Raw genomic sequence first — 16,391 nt, 5'->3', positions numbered from 1 at the left:
CTCCAGCCGCGGGGAGAGGGCCGCACGGACCCAGGCAGTCCTTTGTCTGCCCCCGGACCCAGGCTGTGAGTCCCCCCGACCGCGGCCCGTTAGCATAAGCCCCTCTCTCTCCTCCATTTACAACTGACTGGGACCCTTCCATCCAAACACACTCCTTGCTCCGGGGCCACTTAGAATATTCACAGTTAATCTGCTGTTATTGTTGCAATCTGTCCTCATTAGGCTCAGCTGACCCCTTCATTAGATCAGATTGAATGGAGGGTCGCTGAAAGGGTCCCACCAGGAAGTGCTTGCCCAATTATCATTCCAAATGCCTTGTTTGGAGAATAAACCTCTCACCCCAACCAGGGCCACTCCACCACCACCAGTAGCCACCACCAAGACAAACTTCTTCTTCATTTCTTTTTGTTCTTTTTTTTTGTTGTGGTTGCAAAGAGCCAGATTAGGATTAGTTTCCCTAGGATTAATGTCAGAGAAATCGAGGAGGGTGGTTTTAATGCCTTTGTCGCTCTGCTTTGGGTGATTATGGGTTGTGGTGTGTGTGTGTGTGTGTGTGTGTGTGTGTGTGTGTGTGTGTGTGTGTGTGTGTGTGTGTGTGTGTGTGTGTGTGTGTGTGTGTGTGTGTGTGTGTGTGTGTGTGTGTGTGTTGTGTGTGTAGGGACTGCCGCTGCGTGTCACTTCCCCGGCCTGTGCTTGTTTAGCCTGGTGATTTACGCACCCCTCACGACCAGTGAGAGAGAGGCAGGCAGGGCAGGCTCCCTATGTAAATGTTTAATGACAGAACCATGCAGGTTCTGCGAGCCATAAATCAGCACTCGCCAGACAGACAGACAGGCAGGCAGAGAGAGAAAGCCTCTCCACTGGCCACAGCAGCACGCCCTCTATAACTCCTCACACACACACACACACACACACACACACACACACTGAGGGAAGGTGCAGCTGATTGTGTAGTTGCCTGAAAAAAAGGCATGGTTCATTGATGCCCAAGTCACTCTGACCTGGTTAATAATGTATCTGGTTAATTACCTTGATGTAGGCCACCATGCTGGGATTGTGTGTGGTGTGTGTTTGTGAGAACTGTGCGTATACTTGTGTGTGTGTGTGTGTGTGTGTGTGTGTGTATGTGTGAGAACTGTTTATGCTTGTGTGTGTGCATGTGTGAGAGAGAGAGAGAACTGTGCATAGGCACGTGCGTGTGTGTGTGTGTGTGTGTGTGGCAGGCCTTGTTTAACATGCAGAGAGCCTGAGCCCTGAGGTGATGACGGCTGAGTGTTTATGTGGGTGTGTGAGCCAGAGAGAGGGGTCTGCTGAGGGGCTGGATCACCGCATGGAGGTTCCCTCTCTCTACTCCTGTCACTCAGTGCTCTGGAAGGGTCCAATGACCAGCACATTTTTTTTGTGCCTAAAATCCTATCATCACTACCAATCTTCCGCTGTAGATTGAAGACCCAGGCTACATCTTCGGGCTACATCTTAACGGTCCCTCCTAAAGACCTCTTCACCCCCACTACCCCCCTGTACAAGTTTCTCTCCTGTTGATAATAATTTTTAAAAATCCTTCTTCTAGCATTGTGTCTGCCTATGGCCCCTGGTCTGAGCATTGATTACTTTATTGAATACTGATGGATAGATGATTCACTTACTTAAGGCGTTTGCTAAATGCCATAAATGTAAATCATCAGGAAATTAAATGCATGTTCAACAGTCAAGAATACTGAACATGAGTGCTTACATTTGATAAATCTGTCCCATCAACTTTTGGAGTGTGAAAAATGCTTCACTGTCCCATTACTTACGCAAGGCACTGTAGTTCACATCAAATCTAGAATTACATAATATCAGAAGGGTATATTGTATTGTGATTACACTTATATTGATTGATGACCGAAAAACAAATCAATCAAATGTCATTGATGTGTGTTGACTGTACTGTATCAGATTGTGAATTGTGAATTTGGTTGATTCCCAGTCCTACTGCAGTGATCCTGATCTGGTGCTGGAGCTGAAAAACCTGATCGTCATCTTTGCAGACACACTGCAGGTATGTTCAGCAGGCGTTGGTCAGAGCTGGGTCAAATACATATGTCAAATCTGTTCAAATCTGTGTTTTTAGTTTTTTATTCTCCATTTTATTGGCTGCAATTGTGGCCGGTCCTACAGTTGATGCCGTGTGTAGTTAGGAAACATCAACGGTAGAAGTGGAGATGTGTGATTTTGATGATCACTAGAGTGAGTTAGTGGTGTGATCCCTTCTCTCTCTGTCCCCAGGGTTATGGCTTCCCTGTCAACAGACTGTTTGACCTGCTCTTTGAGATCAGAGACCAATACAACGAGACGCTTCTGAAGAAATGGGCTCTAGTGTTCAGGTGATTTAGCTGATCCCATGTTCTCCAATGATAATGTTAGTCGTAACAATGCTACATATCTCACATAGTGCTTTGGGAAAGATGGTTGTGGTTTTCACATTTGGACAACATTCATGGTTTTGAATCTCTCCCAGGGAAATCTTTGAGTTGGACAACTACAGCCCCATTCCCGTGGAAACGGAGGAGGAGTACAAGTTTGTTGTCAGTAGATTCCCCTTCCACGATGCCGAAATTGAAAAGGTTTGTCCAAACTCCTGAAACACCACCTGAATACAACATCCTTTCACATACCCTATCACTTCTCATGTTTAAGATTTTTGATGATACGTTAGTTATCAATAATCTTGTTTATTTGATTGATCCCGATTTGTAGATTGATTGAGTGCTTTTTACTTCAGTGTCTTACACCATTTACAAGTGCCTCGCCCATATGGCCTTACAAGACAGTTATTGCACACACCTGGGCTCAAAACATGATTACAATTCATAATCACGATTAAACTATTTGACTTTGTACCTCTGGGGGAGCTCCTGAGCTAGGTGGGTCCCCTAAATAGAAATGTCAAGAAACAACCTGATTGGACAGACAGGGACACACCTCCCCACACCCATGAGCAAAAGATTATTTAGCAAAACTTTGTCTGCCTTAAACTAAGGACTGTGTGGTCTAACGAGTTAATACACCGTTAACATTAAATCATGAACCACGCAGTCAGCACTCAAAATGTAATGTCCAGAATTAGCGATAATTAGATCCAGAATTAGTTTTTTTTTTTTTATTTGATCATTTTCATTGTCATTCAACAGCAAGAATTCCCAAAGAAGCTGCCCATGTCTCAGTCTGTGCCTCAGATCTACACGCAGGTGAAGGAGTTCATCTACGCCAGCCTTAAGTTCTCAGAGTCTCTTCATCGCAGGTGAGCAGCTCTGCCTCACAGCTCGTTACCACATTCCTCCCACACACAGTCATCCACATCAGCTGCTGCAGGTGTCTCGTCCCCCGTAGGGGATTTTATGTCAGAGTCCAGACTTGGGAAGTTTCTTCTTTTTTTCTTTTTTTTTTGCACGGGTGTGCTAAGGTTTTGTCTGGTAGCTCAACACTTGTCAACACTTCTCCTTCTCACCACTCTGTTGGCTCAAATGACCACATGGGAACTCCCTGGGAAGCACTCGTCTAAAACTCTGTCTCAACCTCCACAGGCAAGACCCCAGGTTTCATATGCCCCGCTGCCTACATCCTCTCTGCCAATATTTGTTCTCTTTAAGCTCTGTGGCATTTGAGGCAGTATCACGGGGGCGGGGAGGGGTCTGTGTTGTACTAGTCCTCGGGACCCCAAATCCTTTCCCAGAGGCTCGGGGGGCTTACCCACTATCCCAACCTAGGCCTAGCAGCCGTGTCCTGGAACCAGGGACCAGCCCCCCAGCTGCCTGTGTGTGCCCCCGGGCCTTCTCCTGCCCACCCGGCCCAGCTCTGATAGGTCGGGACCTCTAACAACAAGGGAGACATAGTCTCACAATAATAATAGACCCACTATAAGACAACATAGTTTCATAAGAGCCCACATCACATAACCGCATCAACTGTTCCCACGTAGCAACCCAGGGTCAGGCCTGGCACCACTGATGTTGATGTTCATGTACTATTCTGGCTCTCTGGCAGTCATACCCCCCCCCTCCCCCCAACTTCACCCCGCTTTATGAAGACCCATTATCCTTTTTGGTCCCATATATGGGCCCCTTACTACATCTCACAGTATTCCTATAAACTGTACATACTGTATCCTCACTTGTACACACTGCTCTTACTACGTACCACTGCTCTTCTGTACATATCTGTCTATACTGTTCATAATCTGTCTATACTGTTCATAATGCACATATCCTTATATTTTTCTTTTAATACTACTGTTAATACACTGCACATATCTGTACATACCTGTTTATACTGTTCATACGGCATTCCATATTTATTCTGCTATTTACTCTAATGTTACTATTAATACATTTATACTGCATTGCCCATACAGCTCATATGCTGCTTACACTGTTCATACTGCATTCTATTTATTCTGCTTTATAATGCTACTGCTAATTCATATACTGCTTACACTGCACTACTTATACTATACTGCACTACTATACTGCGCATATACTGCACTACCTGTATATACTGTTCACACTGCACTTTTCTGCTCTTTTGCACTTCTGGTTAGACGCTAACTGCATTTCGTTGTCTCTGTACTTGTACTCTGCACAATGACAATAAAGTTGAATCTAATCTAATCTAATCTAATCTCACACACTCCTTCTACCCCCACCCCACCACCGGGCATCATTAGATCCTGCCGGTATGACCCATGGGCGTTGGACTGTAGAATCACGTAGCTAAAGTACACAGAGGGGCTGGGACAGCCTTAAAGCTTCAGGATTGTTTTGACGCTGGCTTGGGTTTGTGCCCCCCCCTCTCCAGCTCACTGTTAATCAGTGCAAATGACCAGTTTCACACTTTGCACTAATTGTTTCTTTGTCGTGGTAAACGTGGGGTTAATGACTGACCTCTTGACCACTCTCTTTGGAGTGTTTGCTCACCTGACCCCCCCCCCCACCCAATCAACAATCAACTCCTCACATAGCACAGCTTCTATCCGCAAAGTCAATAGACATCAGCAGTACTCTGCTAATACAAACAGAACAGTGTATTGTCTGAGGTAGTTAAGCAGTATTGGCTTAACTTAATTGACGAGGTTATAAGGTTAATAGTTTAACAGGTTAATTGTTGTGTGCTGCTCTTGAAAATGTAGAACAACCCTTTCATTTCATTTATTTTTTAAACGAATATCTAATTGGATGATATCATTTATTTGCCCTGAATCATGTTGACTTTGTAATGTGGGTTTGTGTCACGAAAAGTGTGATCTATTGTGTCCAGCTCGACAGAGATCGATGACATGCTCCGTAAATCCACGAACCTTCTGCTGACAAGGACGCTGAGTGGCTGCTTGCAGAACCTCATCAAGAAACCCCATATAGGACTGACAGAGGTACAGTATTATAACCAGAACCTCATCAAAAACCCCAAAGCAAATGCTGTTTGATTCAAAATCCATGACTTTGAGAGATTGAGTTCACTTATGACATTGATCAAAATAACGGCGGAGCACACGTAATCCACATGGTGGCACTGTAGTCTTCGTAGCATACGAAAAATCAGCGAACAAATATTGGTATCAGTTGAGTCTGTTCCAAAACATAGAAACCAACGTTATGCTTCTGATGGAGGCTTGCCAAACTATGCATGTCTCATAGAATTCTCTGGATTATTAATATAATGACATTTAGCAGATGCATATCCAAAGCGACTTACAGTGCAGTGAGTGCATGCATTATTGTATATATGGTCCCAGCAGGAATCAAACCCACAACCTAAGCATTGCTGGCGCCATTGTTTTTTCATGTGAGCCACACAGGACCTAATCTTGACCCCGGATGTCTTGTTTCTGAATGTGTTTCAGCTGGTCCAGATCATCATCAACACCACCCACCTGGAACAAGCGTGTAAATACCTCGAGGACTTTATCACCAACATCACCAACGTTTCCCCGGAGACGGTACACACCACCAGACTCTACGGCCTCTCCACCTTCAAGGTATGTTAACGACTGATGCATTAGAACCCTGCTTTTAGCTTCTTCACTTGGGTCGCCGCGAGCGAGCGAGCTCAAAAATGCTCCGGTGTTTACACAACAGCACTCAACACTGACGTACGCTGTCATAAACCTCACAGAGCCTCGGGCGCTCAGTAGGTCCTGAACCTTTTTAAGTATCTAGTATAGGCCATGTGCTTGCCTTTGAAGATTATAGCCCCATCGTATTTGAGATTAGATGTGTGTCAGGCAAATTATCATTATTTGTGTACATTTGATACACATAACGCCAGATAAGTGCTTGGCATCCTGACAGCTGACAGCTAAAAGAATGTCATTGAAATAGGACTGGAAAACTGTACTTGCACTTAAACATAGTGGTCATTCATTTGAAGTGCACTCATCAGGAGTGGACTTATCATTGAGTACCTGGAGTTGTGACATTGACATCAGGTGTTGTCGGTGTGTTGTGTCCCAGGATGCCAGACATGCGGCGGAGGGAGAGATCTACACCAAACTCAACCAGAAGATCGACGAGTTCATCCAGCTGGCCGACTACGAGTGGGGCATGCCCGAGTCGGACGGCCGGGCCAGCGGCTACCTCATGGACCTCATCAACTTCCTCCGCAGCACCTTCCAGGTCTTCACACACCTGCCGGTGAGTTCACTTCCACCGCGCCCTCAGGGAGCTCTGGGAAACGGAGGTGTTGTTGTTATGGTGGTTGTCATTAGTGATATCGTTGTGTCAATTGTGTATCAGCGCCGTGTCTCCCGGGTGAGGACGATCACAGTTGACAGTCTGTTGTAAATGTGTGTGAGAGATGAAGACCACTGTGGCATGGATGGAGTCCTGGAGTAACGTGTGTGTTTGTTGCTGGAGATGTGTATTGCTTATCACTCGGTACCATTTTCATATGATATGAGTAACACATAGCATTGACTTCAAGGGAGCGAGACCGTTATAGATCTGATTATTTACTTGACAGAAAATGAAGTAGAAGCTGAATGGGGGAGATATGCTGGCAGATGTACAGATATTAGCAACATAATCAGGGAACTACTTAGCTCTTCTGCTCAGTTTTAAACATACCAAAGATCTTCTGATGCAGTGGCCAATCCCAGCTAGCAAGGGAATAGCGGAGAAGACGATAAGGTGTGCTCTGCTCTGCTCTTGCTAGTTTTATTCCCAAACCCTTTAATTTCAAAGTGAACTGCTTGCTTGCTCAACTCTCCAGCCTCCCTATCCTGTCTATAATAATTTCCAGCTTTTTTTTTCATGTTCAGTTTGTTAGAGGTTTTTCAGGAATGTCTCCTCTCTTCCCCTTCAGTGATGCATATTTATTTATCTATTGATTTGACTTCTACCAAGCATGCTTGGTTTCTGATCTTGCTTCCCTGTCCATTTATTGTTGCCATACTTTCTTTCTCCTGTCCCCATATTTGACTTTGTTTTGGGGGGGGGGTTCTGCTCAGAATAACAACAATGATCATGCTGCGATGTCGGTAAGTAACCTCTCCCTGACCTGCAGAGGGAAACACGCATGCTCATGTCAGTATTGTGGACTTGCCTCCAGGCTTGTTGCTTCTTCCACATGTGATGCTAAAGGACAGTAATTGACGGTACTACAGACCAAACTAGGCGCAAATGAAACCTGAGAGCACATTATTCTCTGTAGGTCTACATTGTGTAAATACAATTAGTCCTTGTTAAATTTTATGAAACACTGCATCTCAGAATGTGGCTGTTTGTATGGAAATAGTGATTCTCTGTTATGTAACATGTTGAAAAAATATGGTGACGGGTTAAATGGACTTGTCATGTGCATGGCATACAGCTTCTTCCTAGAAACCCACACCTAGGTAGATTTGTACTAAACAATTGATAAGTGTTTTATTAGTGTCACACTAATGTTAACATTCGTCATCTTGTTGGCACTAATTCCCATGGGTGTAGGCTACCGTGAATCTCATATGATACTCAGTTTGAATAGTGAATTCTCCTTGGCAGGTAGGATATTATGATGATGACGACCTTGAACCTTTAATCCCATATTGCTTTCCTTGTAAAGAGCCTTGACTTCCAAGTAGGAGAATTAGGAATGTTTAACAGAATGTCAACAGTGTGCCATCTGATATCTCACTCAGATAGTCTGATCCTCCATTGAGGGACTGAACCATGTCATTAGGTCTGCTTTTAAGGGTCTTCTATGGCTCATTTGAACATTTCATTTTCTATAAACAAAACAACGCTGTCACCATTAGATTCATTGTCAGTCTTATCTACAAGATCACTCATAGAAATCAGTGAATGTTTTACTGCAGTATGGCAAACTAATGGATGCCAATATGTATTATTTCAAAGCTCCACTCAGCTACTATTAATGTCCAGTAGAGCAACAGTGATCTTGCCCTGATAACATTATCTTACTTAACAGTTCTACTAATTGCACTGTATTGGCTCATGACCCGGTTTCTAAATGGATTTGTGATTGACCGCTTTATTTTTACTATATTGAGTTTGGAAACAATTCTAGTCTATGGAAGCGAGCCCAGGAATGTTGAGTGCTGGATTCAGCAATTGCAGTCGCCTTGAATCAGTGTTCTAAGTTCACTCTACCCCTCAAGGAGAATAGGATCAGTCTGTCATTCAGAAACATGTATAGTCCTTTCCCAATGTAGCCTTCACTCTGGCAAGGAGAGAACAAGCTGTTTCACAACAAGCCTGTAGACTAGTGCATGCTAGGAAATCTCCTACAAACCTTTCGTACTTTATTTTTCTCCTGACTGACGAGCTTGTAGAGGAGTAGCGACTCTTGAGCATTTTTGAGGAGGCACATTTGTCCTGTATAGTTACCACAGGAGAAGTGTCTTTAATGCATGCCCCTGTCACAAGCTGCCTGTGTGTAAAATGCCCCATATCCAACCAGCGCCACCTTATTAGAAGAGTTGGAGGGGGTTGTTGAAGATGTATCTGCAGTAGACACACTAAATGTCACCCTAAAAACATCACTATTGAAACCTATACTAATAAATGTCACCATGTGGAGTGATGACTGATTCTCACGGCCTTCTGGAAATGACCAGGGTTGTCCACGTACAGAGGTCTTTTCTTTTTTTCTTTTTTTCAGAAATTGATCCTTTTGGTCTTATAGGATCACGGTCAAGTATTGTAGTCTAGTCTTCTTGACCACTTGACAGTGATGCTGAAAGCATTCGATACATAGCTTGGACAACAGTGGACTTTCAGTGTCCTCTCTGCCAAACCCATGTATCGGTGGTGTTCTCTGTAAAGCCGTCAGCATGTACTCGGATGGGACCGTTTAGTGCATGTCGGTGTTACTGCTGTTTTGTTTGGCTGTGATGGTTTGCTTTTGACTTCCTCTGTACAACCGCACAACCCTGCTCATTGAAAGCCATCACGTGAGCCCTCATCTGCCTGCATGTGTGCCCATGTCCAATGTGTAACCCTACTGTCGTAAAACGAAAGGCTACCGCACATGGGGGCTGCCCACAGTAATCACAGACACTCAGGTATGGTAGTGGACTCTTTGACTCATATCTTTAGTCCCACATTCTGTTGATCCAGATTGCATGGCTTGCACATGTTCTCTCTCTCATTTGTCTCCCTCTCTCTCTCTCTCTCTTTCTCTCTCTCACTCTCTCTTTCTTTGTTACCCTTCTCTCTCTCTTTCTTTGTTACCCTTCTCTCTCTCTTTCTCTCTCTCACTCTCACTCTCTCTTTCTTTGTTACCCTTCTCTCTCTCTTTCTCTCTCTCGCTCTCTCTCTTTCCTTGTTACCTCTTTCTCTCTCCCTCTCTCCTTCTCTCTCTCTGTCTCCTTCTCTCTCTCTCTCCTCCAGGGGAAGGTAGCCCAGACGGCGTGTATGTCAGCCTGTAAGCACCTGTCCACCTCCCTGATGCAGATGCTGCTCGACAGCGAGCTGAAGCAGATCAGCATGGGCGCCATTCAGCAGTTCAACCTGGATGTCATTCAGTGTGAACGTAAGTGGAGCCCTAGTTAAACCTTACGATCTCCAACAGAGCGGACGAGGCTTCCTTTGATTGGGGCGTCCAGGGCGGTGATTGGCCGTTTAGCACGCACTCATTCCCTCCCCACCATAAATGACTTTGTCCACATACTTTCTTGGGAAGAGCAGATAAAGATCAGAAGGAATTTGTGTCTTATCGTTGGTCACGGCGAAACACCTAGCCTGTACATTTACCTTCTCTTCTTCCTCTCACATATTGTGTATAAACAATGTCATCACTGTTTTGATGATCCCACATGATATAGACTGCACAGCGGAACAATAAAATGAAAATTAAATGAAGCAAAAATCAATTGAATTGTTATAGCCTACTTGAATATAGTTGAAAATAGGCCCCGTATTTTTAATTGTCAAATCCAATCATAGTTGGGTGTACAAATATTTGAGCCGTTATCGTAAAACTTAGGGATGTGACTTTTGGTAGTTTACCAGTACTGCATACCAACGCACTGTGGTGAACCGCCCAGGAAGTAGTAACCCTCCACTTCCTCTCTGAACCTGCTCATTTATTACACACACACACACACACACACATCTAAAGGGTGCCACACGTTCTAAATGACAACATTTCAACTTGTTGCTCTCTCTATGGGGTCTAATGACTGTAAATCGTGGTTCACACATCACAACTGCTGCTGTGAGTCTGTGGCCTCCAGGCTCGGCCCAAGCCTGACCTTGAACTGCTATGGCATTGGGCGAAGGGCTTTTTATGTGACTGAGAGGGAGTCACTTTGTGGAGCACTGGATTTCAATGGGAGTGCTTATCTATCTTTATTGCCCTCAGATGTAGCAACACACAGACACACTTTTCAAAACGTTTAAGCTTGACATTCTCGAGGTAAAGTAGATGCTTTTGAGAATAGTATACATTTTAGCTGACAGGGTCTTTTACATTTTCTTTGAAGTGGTCCATGCAGGCCTGTTGTCTTTCTGACATGGCTTCGGGGGGGGGAGCTATTTGACGTATGCTCGTGCTCACGAGCTGAGAGAGAGGTAGTCAAAGTACCACAGGTCTCTCTGGTCTGGTGTAGGACCGTGTGGATGAGGGTTCCAACAAGCGTTCCAGGTAAAAACATTCCACTAAAGAACAAACCGTGTTATTCCCGGACTTCCACTGACCGATCATTTACTCTGTCTACTGTCCTCCCCACGCCTCTCTCTCTGACAGCCCCTAGTGATTGATAGCCAGGGTAGTGAGAAGTGTCCTTTCCTTTGTAGGGAGAAGGGTGCAGCCAGAGATCTGGTGGTGGTGGTGGTGGGAAGGCGATCTTGCTAGTGTCCCTCCTGTTGAAGATAAATGGGTCAAGGGGCCTCAGTCCTGCATACGGGGTGTGGACTTCCCTCTTATCTCTGAGGCAGAACACCGTGGAACCCGATCTCCCCAGAGCAGGCTGGGTCCTGTGGGACGGCTGCCTGCTACCTGCCTGTGTGAAAGGCCATAATAGAGACGCCACAGCCAGGCCCCCTCCTGAATGGCAGTATGTGGGACAGCTCCAGTGACAGCTGAGCCCTGCCTCAGTGTGGAGCAGTCATTACAGCAGCTACATCACTGTCAGGCCACAAGAAAGGGAAGGTGTGTGCGTGTGTATGTGTGTGCGTGCGCGCTTGCCACACCTTGTACCTTGTACCTGCCGGTCCCTGGAGAACCCTCAGGCCTGCGTCACCGGGTCATCCAGAGTTTAGGGCTGATCCGACCAGAGACAGCAGGAACTCCTAATCCCGCTCCATGGGTGTGACTGCACCGCACACAGGGAATGCATTATCATGTCATCATAACGTTTTTGTTCCAGAGAAAATTGTCGTCTCCAACAGTGAGGGATTTCTTGGGTAGAGGAAGGATGATATGATAATGCATTCCCTGTGTGCGGAGGGGATCACTGACAGGTTCTGTCCCAGGTGATAACTAACAGGTTCTGTCTCATGTGATAACAGACAGGTTCTGGCAGGTTCTGTTCCAGGTGATAACTAACAGGTTCTGTCCCAGGTGATAGGTTCTGACAGGTTCCGTCCCAGGTCATAACTGACAGGTTCTGTCCCAGGTGATAACAGGAAGTGGACCTGTGTTCTGTCTCTACAGTGTTTGCCAGCTCGGAGCCCGTACCAGGATTCCAAGGGGACACTCTACAGCTGGCGTTCATTGACCTCAGACAGGCAAGTCCACTACCTCCCTCTCCTCACTTCACCTTCCCTTCACCCAACTCCTCTGCCTGTAGGGGTGGATTAGGATGGGGGGTGGGGGGTGGGGGTATGGAGCTTCTGTACCAGACATGGTGAGCTCCCTCCCTCACTCTTCCCCCTCCTGACTGGCAAATAATCAAGTGGTAGGGGGTGGGTGTCATTAAGCTATTACCAGCTTTACAACAATCTCTCTCTCTCTCTCTTTCTCTCATTGCTGGATGGTTGGCCTTTGACCCTGTTAATCTGTGCCTCAGGTGGGCTTGTGTTAGCAGGTTGAGGTCACAGAAAGGCGATTGAGCTGGTCTCTCTGTCTGATGGACTTTAATGAAACACACTTGAGCCTTTTTTATTTAATCTGAAAATCAAGGGAATACAGTTTATTAATGTATGTCAGGAAACTGACACACTTTAATGGTCCCTCCTAAAAGACCTCTTCACCCACACTACCCCCCTGTACAAGTTTCTCTCCTGTTAATAAAAAAAAATGGCCCATGGTCTGAGCATTGATTACTTTATCTTATGATGACTGATGGATAGATGATTCACTTACTTCAACAAATGTATCTGTTGTAAGTCGCTTTGGATAAAGGCGTCTGCTAAATGGCGCAAATGTAACACTTGCCTCATCATTGTCTCCTCTCAGAGATCTGACCCTTTGCTAAGTGCTAATGCAGGCAGGTAGCTAGGCACGCTCGCTTGTTTGTCCACTCACTCATCCACATTGCTGCCTCACGCAGGGGCCTGCTGGCTTTGATCCCGGGCGATGTTTTCAAAAGGACCTGATGACATGTCTTTTCAAGTTCACTCAAAGGAGAAACGGATTCCTTTTATGGAAGGCACTCTGCAAGGGGGTTCACGCTGGTGGCTCAGATGGGATCCCACTGAAGCGCAGAAAGGAGCATGTCAGAGATAAAGAAGAGAAAGAGAGAGAGAAAGAAAGAGAGAGGGGCCCAGTGGTCAGCTTTACCTTCTCCTCCCCCCGGCCCTGCCCTGGGCTAGGGGGTCAGGGCTCCGTTCTGCAAATTCCACTCATTGACAACGAAACGGCCCATTACCACTTTGGCCTGTCAAAGCCTGGCGAGAGGCCGCTCCACCTAGTGCTCGTATATAGCAGAACTGTGTTGGGTGTTTTAGGAAAGGTGCTGACCTGAGATGGAGAGATCGCAACCCAACGTCCTGCTAATGGAAGACTGTTTACCTGGTGGTGTTCTATCTAGAACATTCTCTCTGACTTCACATTCTTTCCATCTGCATCCTTTTTGCGTTTGATGTTCGCCACATAGTTTCTGACCCTCTATTCAAATGGTCAGAAACCGAGGGGGAATTAGGGGGAAAAATGTTTGCTTAGTGCCCCATAATAGGTAGAGTCGGCTCTGCAAATGGTCTTCCACGGCAGCCGACGGTAGAGAGCATCCTGAGATGGCTCCCCCTACCTAAGATACCTCTGTTTACCTTGAAACTGGTGATTTTGACAAGCTCAAGGTTAAGTCAAAAAGAAAGGAAATACCAAAATAATTTCTAAAGTTTCAGAACACACCCAAAGCCTTGCCTGAAATGCAGTATTTTCAATTTAACACCCAATTAAATGACTAGGTGTCACACACGGTGCCGTTCATGAGTATTGGAAAGAGGAAGCATTGTCTTCTTTTAGCTCTATACTCCAAGAGTTTGGATTTGAAATTAGTATTCAAACCATTACTATGTGGTTAAAGTAGAGATTCTCAGCTTTAATTCAGTGTTTTATTTTTTCAGATTAGCTTCACCATTTAGAAATGACAACCCTTTTTATACACACTCCCCCTATTTCAGGGCACCAAAAGTATTGGAAAATTGTCTTGACGGGTGTTTCTGGTTAGTCAGGTGTGTTCTGTCACATCATTTGTGCAGGCATAAGAGAGCTGTAAATGTCTAGTATTGATTCTAGGCTTTGCATTTGCCTTTGGAATCTGCTATTGGTGTCTGTCAACATGAGGACCAAAGAGATGTCAATGAAAGTCAAGGAAGCCATTATGAGGCTGAAATGTCAGACAAATCAATCAGAAACATAGCCTAAACCTTAGACTTACAAAAATCAACAGTTTGTAACATTGTTAAAAAAGGAAGAAAGCACTGGTGAGCTCAGCAATCACAAACAGGCTGGTAGGCCAAGGAAAACTTCTATCGTGGATGACCGAAGAATGCTCACCATGATTAAGAAAAAAACTAAAACAACTGTCCCACAGATCAGGAACACTCTCCAGGAGGTAGGTGTGAATGTGTCACAGACTACCAACCTCAGAATACGTCACCAGCCAAACTACAGAGGCTTCACTGCAAGATGCAAACCACTAGTTATCCTCAAAAAGGATAGTCAGGTTACAGTTAGTACCTAAAAAGCCTGCAGTGGTCTGGAAAATGGTCTTGTGGACAGATAAGACAAATATTATTATGGACCAGAGTGATTGCAAGAGGGAAGTTTGGAGAAAATAGGATCTGTCCAAGATTTACAGCATACCACCTCATCTGTGAAACATGGTGGAGGGTGTGCTATGGTTTGGGCATGTATTGCTGCCACAAGAACTGGCTAACTTGTCTTAATTGATGATGTTACTGCTGACAGCAGCAGCAGAATGTATTTTGAAGTGTACAGAAACATCTCGTCTGCTCAAGTACAAGCAAATGCCTCCAAATTCATTGGATGGCGCTTCGTCATACAATGACCCAAAACATACTGCTATAGCAACTCGGGAGTTTTTCAGGGCCAAGTCAATCTTCAGATTTAAATTCAATTGAACATGCATTTCATTTCCTGAAGATTTTAGGCAAAAAGATCTCAAAACAAACAACTGAAGATGGCTGCAGTACAGGTCTGGCAGAGTATCACAAGAGAATGTACCCAGCTTCCGGTGGGGTCAATGGGTTGCAGACTTTAGGCAGTTATTGCGTGCAAGGGTTTGTCGACCAAATACTAAACATGAGTGCTTTATTTGGACATTATATGATTTCTCCAATACGTTTGTAGTCATGAAATGGGGGCAGTTTCTAAATGGTGAACCCAATCTGTCAAAAAAAAACATTGAATTAAAGCTGTGAATCTCGACTTTGGGCCCATACTAATTGTTTGATTTCAAATCCAAACTGTTGGAGTATAGAGATTAAAAAAAAGACAAAATGCTTCCTCTTTCCATTATTTATGGAGGGCACTGTACCAGTCATTTATCAGTCATCGTTCTATTGGGAAAGCCAGAGATTTCTTTTCTGCATATACCAATAACAATCTGAACTATTTTGCTCTGTTTACATTTCATACACATTACCAGTATGTGGTATGCTTTTTCTTGCTATTTTCTTCAGTGTTATGTCTGGTCAAAAATGCTTCGATACAATAAAGAAAACACATGATAACCCCCTCTCGCCATAGTAAAGACGCTTGTCTTAGTCAAACTCAACCTCTTTAAACCAAAAAAAGGAGTGACAGAACAGAAGACTTGAAGGGAATTCGACTGAAGGAGTTTAATTGACTGAAGATGACAGTCTGCGCTACTGTGTTCTAGAGCGGGGTCTTCAAAAGCCCATAACTCTGCCCTGAGGGAGAAAGCAATTTCGAGGGGATTAGTATCAACCCAAATATCTCCTGGCCGCAAGTCAGACCTGCCAAACAAACTCCAGGCAGACAGCCATATGATTGGCTATCATTCATGGCTCACAGGAGCGTGGATAGGAGGTAATGTGTAGGGAAGCCGGGTAGGGACCACGGTAGGAACCACGGTAGGAACCAGGCACCACTGGACTGGCCCTGACAACATGACTCCACTACTCCAGCCTGGATAGTATCGTACCGTGTGTTGCTGCTCTCCACAGTTGTGAGCCATGACTTTCTTTGGTTCATGATAGTCTATAGCTTCTGCTGTGTCAAACCATTATGCTCTGAGAATATTGGAGTGAGCAAGTCCCCTAGAAGTACAAAAGTTCACATCTGAACCCCCCCCCCCCCACACACACACACACACACACACACACACACACACACACACAACAGATGCAGTAAATACGAGGTCATCCGCCACTATGTTGCCAATAAGTTGTAAAGAACAGACCCAAGGAGCAAAGCAGGAGTCATGTCACATGTCACTGAATAGTCTCTCTTCTTCACACACACACACCCTCCAATCA

At 45.0% G+C, this 16,391-nt stretch overlaps 1 protein-coding gene across 2 annotated transcripts in view; it reads left to right on the top strand.

Annotated features, from left to right (window-relative positions):
• The window catches only part of exoc6 (exocyst complex component 6), a 36,934-nt gene that overhangs the window by 17,704 nt on the left and 2,839 nt on the right, over window positions 1-16,391 (top strand). Inside the window, exons 12-20 of one of the 2 annotated variants that reach the window (XM_083687183.1) lie at window positions 1,973-2,044; window positions 2,272-2,369; window positions 2,504-2,609; window positions 3,177-3,286; window positions 5,299-5,410; window positions 5,882-6,016; window positions 6,492-6,671; window positions 9,873-10,014; window positions 12,139-12,212. In XM_083687183.1, the coding sequence (XP_083543309.1) occupies window positions 1,973-2,044; window positions 2,272-2,369; window positions 2,504-2,609; window positions 3,177-3,286; window positions 5,299-5,410; window positions 5,882-6,016; window positions 6,492-6,671; window positions 9,873-10,014; window positions 12,139-12,212 (1,029 nt within the window). The remainder of the gene's footprint in view (window positions 1-1,972; window positions 2,045-2,271; window positions 2,370-2,503; window positions 2,610-3,176; window positions 3,287-5,298; window positions 5,411-5,881; window positions 6,017-6,491; window positions 6,672-9,872; window positions 10,015-12,138; window positions 12,213-16,391) is intronic. The other variant, XM_083687184.1, reaches the window with a different exon arrangement.

Source organism: Argentina silus (genome assembly GCF_951799395.1).
Source record: "Argentina silus genome assembly, chromosome: 16".
Taxonomy (NCBI): domain Eukaryota; kingdom Metazoa; phylum Chordata; class Actinopteri; order Argentiniformes; family Argentinidae; genus Argentina; species Argentina silus.
Note: the sequence above shows the minus strand (reverse complement) of the source record. Positions and strands in the feature narration are given on the sequence as shown.